This window comes from Cryptomeria japonica, chromosome 4, assembly GCF_030272615.1.
Source record: "Cryptomeria japonica chromosome 4, Sugi_1.0, whole genome shotgun sequence".
Lineage (NCBI taxonomy): Eukaryota > Viridiplantae > Streptophyta > Pinopsida > Cupressales > Cupressaceae > Cryptomeria > Cryptomeria japonica.
Genome location: NC_081408.1, coordinates 764,737,101 through 764,743,714, shown reverse-complemented (window position 1 = coordinate 764,743,714; position 6,614 = coordinate 764,737,101). Strand labels below are relative to the sequence as shown.

Here is a 6,614-nt window from a genome sequence, read left to right as displayed (position 1 = left end):
TGCGCTAGTCTGTATGTTGGAAGCGTTGTTCTGTCATTTTCTCTCTCCCGCGCTCAGACTGCAGGAAAATTAGAAATTTGATGCGCTAACGTTTGAATTGCACGCGCTGGATGATGGTTTACAAGCGCTGAACTATGGGATGGATGCGCTATTATATTTACTGCATGCGCTACTTTGTGTTTCGCCCACGTCGAGACCTACAGGAAAATGTTACAAGGAGTCATGTGCTAAAGAAATGACTCCAAGCGCTAGAGTATAGACCCCACGCACTAAACAGTGAGCGGGATGTGCTAGACTGTTAATCAGATGGCCTAGGGAATGTTTCCCACGCGCCGATTTGTTATTTGGGGTCGGGCCCCACGGTGGGCACCAGAAATGTATGCGGGAAAAGTGGGCTGGTAGAATTCAAAATGTGAAAATATGGTTAAATTACTAGTCCACACACACACACAAGACTTCTTGGTGCAAGCTATGGAGTAACGTAGTATTACTCAACTTCCCAAGGAGGGTCCCATGGTTCTCTATCTCACAATGTCCCTCAAACCAATGTTTTTGCTCTCAGATCACTGAGCAAAATGGTTTAGGGATGGCAAATGTGAGAACGAGAGATGCTTTTGATAGATTTTAGTATGAGATGTATTTTAAGCTATATATAAGCTTAGAAATGCAATAAATTAGATGATAAGATGACAAGGTTAGTATGGATACTATCCTAGCATACTATATTTAGTCTATGATTGAGCTAAAATGATAAAGAAAGTACTCTAAACATGCATATTTAGTCTAATTCCTAATCTAAAAGAGGCTAAATGATGAGCATAAAAATGATATGAAAGCTTGAAAGAATTTGAGTATAAGTGTAATGCTTCAAATTTAGAGGATTCTATCTATGAAAATGGAGGAGTGAGAGCTCTATTTATAGCAAGAATAGGGAAATGGATGGTTAAGATTGAATGGTTTAATCAAGGGTTGAGTTTGAAAGTTGGGGATCCATGTTTGTAAATTGCACCAATGACATGGTGACAAGTGTCAACATAAGATTGGGTTGAAAGAAGGGGTTGGAGACATTGAATGCCTGAGAAGACCTCATGGTTATCTAGAGGCTAAGGGTCAAGTCTAAGTTAGGATTACCCACTGGATTAGGACTTAATCCAAGGATAAACCTTTGTGCAAATGTTTAAGAGATAATCATGGTCAAAGCATTAAAGGCCTGATGAGACCCTTGGGTTGGGTAGAGGTTGAGTCAAAACAAATGTTTTAACCATGTAGGAGGGTTTGGGTTAACCATTAATGGTTATTGGAGACTTTGTGGATTAAGTGGTTGAAGGTTGGAAGCTTTCAAAGGTTATCAAAGACTTTGAGACATTTAGTGGTTGAAGGTTGAAAGCCTTTAATGGTTATCAAAGACTTTGAGGCTTTGAGAAGTGACTTCCCTTTTCTTAGGGATGTGACAAAGTTTAGAGGAGGGGTTAGGTTAATTAGAAGTGATTAGAAGATTCTAGAAGGGATTAAAAAGGGGTTTGGGATTTTGCAAGTGGATGGGGGGATAATAGGATTTAATTGATTTAAATGATTTAATTCAATTTGGTTGCGATTTGAGGAAATTAAATAAATTAGATTTATTTAACTTAGGATAATTATTTAATTAAATTTGAATTTAATTAAAAGTGGATAGGGGGAATTTAATTGAATAAAATGATTTATTCATTAAATGGGTATAGTGAATTTTATTTAAAAAAATTGAGTAATTTACTTAATAAAATAGAAGAATGTGGGTAATTTAATTAAATTGGATTTAATCAAATAGGGAAATGAACATAAAATATTCATTTAGGAATATGGTCATTTTTATACGTCTACAATTTTGTGTTATATTAAATATTGTCAACCGTTGAGACAAATTTTATACACACACAACAAATCTATTGATCTTATAGCTAGTTTTATATATTCCTTGATGTGTCACAACTTAATAGTTGATAATGGTAAAACAATATAAATCAACTATTCCCTATTAAAGAAAAAAATTCAACTTGAAATAAAATAATAGTAAGTAATCATATGGTTAATGTAATTAAGTTTGTATTAAATTATTTCTTAAATAATATAGCTAATTGCAAAGACCATTACTCTCATCTCCTTGTAAGGAAATAAAAACCCTTTCTAAGTTTTATGCTTCTCTTCTCTAACTTTCGAAAAAAAATTATAGTGCAATTTTTTTTTGAGTAATATGAATCTTGTGGATGTTTTATGACTATCTTGTTTAGTTAAAGAACTATTCACTTAATTTTTCACTTAGTTCTTAATGATTTTGTTTAGAGATGTTTCATTTTTTTAAAATTTGGTTTGTTGTAGTCATTTTAGTAATTCCTAAAGCTCTTAAATTTGGTCAATCAAATTTTTTTTTAGAAAACTAAATTTTATTCTAATGTATTTTTTGTGGATTCGATTGTGTGTATTTTTTTCCATCAACGTTTCGAATCACACTCCGTGATTCATCATCAGAATGAAAAGAATTCCCAAGACATGAAAGATGTTGAATTGCAGATTTGCAATTCAACATCTTTCATGTCTTGGGAATTCTTTTCATCCTGATGACGAATCATGGAGTGTGATTCGAAACGTTGATGGAAAAAAATACACACAATCAAATCCACAAAAAATCCATTAGAATACAAAATGGATTGTGGAAATCTCATAGCTTTAACTAAATTTTAGTTATTCAAAATGTGAAGTTTAAGGGGATATATTTTAGAATAAAAAAAATTGATTGATTTAACATTTTGAAAGGCCAAGAATAATATGTTGTAATATTCTACACTAATGCCATGTAAATAAGACTTATAATTAGAGGAATATTAGATTATACCTAGGTGGCATGGATCTAAAATGATTTAATTGACTTTCTTTGTGGGAGTAAATTATTATTACTTAATAAAGTAATATGCCATTAGAGAAGAGAAATTTGATACAAGATTTTCGTCAGATATGTTACTCTAATCTCAAAAATCATAGCACATAGAAGTGTGCCTTGAGTCTAGAAGGACATTGTAAAGAAACCATGTGTGACCATTTACCCCATTGTATTGCATAGTCTCTGGATAGTTTGTATTATTTAAGGCATTTGTTGATTGATATGCTTTCAAATAAGGAAAAAAAAATAGGAAAAGGAAAAAATAAAGCTAAGACTTAGAATAAGATGGGAGAGAAATTTATGCCTCTAGAATACACATATACCCTTTTCCATAGATTCATTAACTTGAAGCAAGAATTATCCATTGTGGAAGATTATACAAATGATTTTTATAAATTTCCCAATCACATGGAGCTCCAAGTAATTGATAAGTAAATGGTTGCAAGGTGTATGAATGGGCTACATTTCTTTATCCAAGATTAATTGAGCTTAAATAAGGTTAGCAATATAGAAGCCTTAAAGGGAGAGGAAAAATAAAGCAGACAATACTTTTAAAGGAATAAAGGAGCAAAGAGGTGTACATCATCTCCATCATGAGGTGGTTTGAACTATAGTAGAGGACAATCATCCTGAGGAGAAAACAAAGTAGAAGATGCTAGACAAAATAACCCAAATCAACCTAAAGTATATCAGATGGGTAGAAGTTATAATCGTGTTTGCATCCACAAACTTGGCAAATTTGTGGTGCATAATGAACCATGAATTATGAAACAAATTTATTTTTGAGCTCTGTTGCAACAAGCAAACCCATACACCTTTGGCACTAATACTCTCTAAATCTATACATCGTCATAACAATTTCCTTGATAGAAGCTTTCCATAATTCATCGAGAGTATGCAAATTCAAATTCATGAAATTTGTAATGATTTTGAAGTAGATCTTAATGTGTAAGTGATTGTACCAAGTCTAAAATGATCCATAAAAAGTTTTGAATTTTGTCATTTTAATGATAACCATGTTGTTAGTTTACCACTATAAGAATTGATGTAACTAATGTTGCCCCTTTCAAAAAAAATTATAACCTCGAGTACTGGTTTGCGACAATAGTGAGGACCTCAACATTTGAGTTATGCGAGAATTCAAATTATTGTCATTAAATCAATTTGTAAGCGACGAAGGAAGAAGAGTTTGAGGGGGTGGATTGCAAATTGTAAGTTAAAAAGGTGAACTAAAATGAAAATTGTGATAGGCTTCTTTGGCGCAAAATTGTTTCCATTCATCCGGCTGGTAGTCACTTGTCCCACGTGGCATAAAGGAGCAAATTTACAAGTTCAGGAGAATAATTAAAATGGACGTTGAGATAGCTCATCTGGGTTCGATATGACTTTGTTTGTTGTTGCTGGTGAAGTCATTTGATACATGTTTGCACTGTGGGAGCCACAAGTACTCTTCACCATTTTGCATGTAAGGAAATGCAACAGTGGAAAGATGGCCTTGAGAGCTCTTATTCAGTCACCAACAATCATGGAGCAGAAAAGTATAGATTTCCAAGCATTATTTTAGGCATAGTAGTTGGTGCAGCTAGACTTGATGCCTGACCTGTATAGATTTCCAAGCATTATTTCAAATATCATACTAATCATCGTCGGCCGAATCATTTCTAAGTTTGATGGCCAATACATGTTATAAGAGACTCTCCGTTGCGTCTTTACCTAAAAAGCAAGTTAACATTAAGGACAAACAAATTTGTGGCCTCTAAAATGAATTTATAAAAAACAGACTTCATTATTTTTACTATGAATAGTTGATTTTATCAGTTGAAACAAGAAGTGAAATTAAGGTATTACTGACTAAAACAAGATTGATCGCATTGCTACTAAACTTCGAATCACTATTCGCTGACTGTCTACCCAATCTACACTACCAGTTAGGCAAGTAATTTTTCAAAAAAATAACTTTACTTCGAGAGAGAATTAGTAGATATTTTAATTACAGAAATAGAACAATTAATTTAAAATGATTACAATCCATGGGAGGAGTGGCTGCCTAAACTACAAATGTATACGAATAGTTGGTGAGGTTTATTTAAGTTCGGGCAATGGCCATGGAAGATAGCCAGGCTCGCAGTAAAACTTAAATTTTTGGAAGGCTTGAATGCCATCCATTGAAACATTGAAGCTGCGCAATGTGTCTCTCAGTTTACTCCATTCTTCTTGCTCCTCCTTTTCATCCTTCGCCTTCTCCTTAGCCGTTGTGTACTGTTGGAGTGAGCTTTCTTCTCCTCCTTTGTCTTCTTCCTCTTCGAAAACTTTCATCTTGATCATTTCCAGTATATCCCTCATCTCCTCCTGCTCTTTCAAATTCTTTCTTAGAGCTTCCCTCATCTCCTCCTGCTCTTTCAAACTCTTTCTTAGAGCTTCCCTCATCTCCTCCTGCTCTTTCAAACTCTTTCTTAGAATTTCTCTCATATCTTCTTGCTCTCTCAAAACCTTTCAAAGAACTTCCTTGAGATAATCATCTCCCTCTGTGCCTTCCGCGCTGAAAATTGTTGTCATGTTTCTCTCTGGCAAGCTTTCACTTGTCTTCTCCACTTCTTTAGTGCTGCTGCTGGAGCTAACACCCACATCCTTATGGAGACTGTCAATGGCGTCATCCTTCTTTTTTATGGTGCTATCTCCGTGAAAACTGTCGCTCTTCTTGTCAGATGGCCACCTCTCATCAATATATTGTTCAACAATCTCTCTCAGCGAAGGCCCAATTGTATCCTCCTCTACAACTTTCCACTTTCTTAAAACCCCAAGGTTGTTCCATTTCTGCATACAAAGAATTTTCATTTTTTGTTATAAGAACTAAAATTGTGTGCCTAAGGAAATAAACTAACACACACTGTCCATTCAAGTCATCACCGTTGAGGTAAGTTCAAAAAAAATTGTGACGCTATCTTACTTGTATAAGAGTTGTCATGAGGTCCCTCCATTGCCAGCAGACGAAAATCCATGCAATAAGTTGAACCTGCCATCCTTCCACTGGGATAACGTCGGAGCTTAGAGACAAAATATTCCATGCTAGCCGATGGTATGCCATCAAGCATTTCCACTCTCGGGGAAGTTTTCTACTGAGTATGAAGAAAGGAAAAAGCACTCCTTTCTCCTTCATTGTACTTAGGAATGGGAATTGCACTAATTATTAAGGAGAGGCTTCGCTCATCCTTGTTGTCTTTATCACCTGCAACAACCGTCAAGCTGTTATTATAAATCTTTCATGTCTGGCATTAGAAAGTTATTAGTCTACTTGTTATTTTTAGCGTAGTTTTTTTACCTGGAGAGACGTTTTACAGTCGCAGTAGGATATGATTTTGTAGTTATAAATTAGAATATAGTTCACATATATATTTTAAAGAAAATTAAAATAATATAAGTGACCTGGATTGGGAAACTCATAGAAAACAAAATTAATATAATATAGCCAGCTTATTAAAACTTGAAACCTGCACCTTTTTCATCTCTTTTGATTGGCTGTTCAATCGTTGCTTCTTGAACTCTGGATTGCGAATTGTGTGTTCGTACATTGCACAAACATTTCTGTATGTTTCTGTATATTTGAGTGATCGGAGATACCCTCTCTGCTAACAAACATTTTGAAAGAAAACATATTATGAATTGAATGAAAACGGATTCTGAATTGTGTGATCGTACATTG

The 6,614-nt window shown here is 34.4% G+C and overlaps 1 protein-coding gene across 1 annotated transcript; it reads right to left on the bottom strand.

Annotated features, from left to right (window-relative positions):
* Positions 1-4,995: 4,995 nt before the first annotated feature.
* On the bottom strand, positions 4,996-6,033 carry LOC131874800 (uncharacterized). Its single transcript, XM_059218725.1, has 2 exons — positions 5,862-6,033; positions 4,996-5,728 (listed from the first exon to the last, which is right to left on the bottom strand). The coding sequence occupies exons 1-2, from the start codon at positions 5,997-5,999 to the stop codon at positions 5,408-5,410; spliced, it is 459 nt and encodes a 152-aa protein (XP_059074708.1). The 5' UTR covers positions 6,000-6,033; the 3' UTR covers positions 4,996-5,407.
* Positions 6,034-6,614: the final 581 nt, after the last annotated feature.

Coding starts and splice junctions, on each gene's coding strand:
- LOC131874800 (XM_059218725.1), bottom strand. CDS start 5,999: ATGGCATACCATCGGCTAGCATGGAATATTTTGTCTCTAAGCTCCGAC. Junction 5,729..5,861: donor TCATGACAACTCTTATACAA/GTAAGATAGCGT, acceptor CTTTGTATGCAG/AAATGGAACAACCTTGGGGT.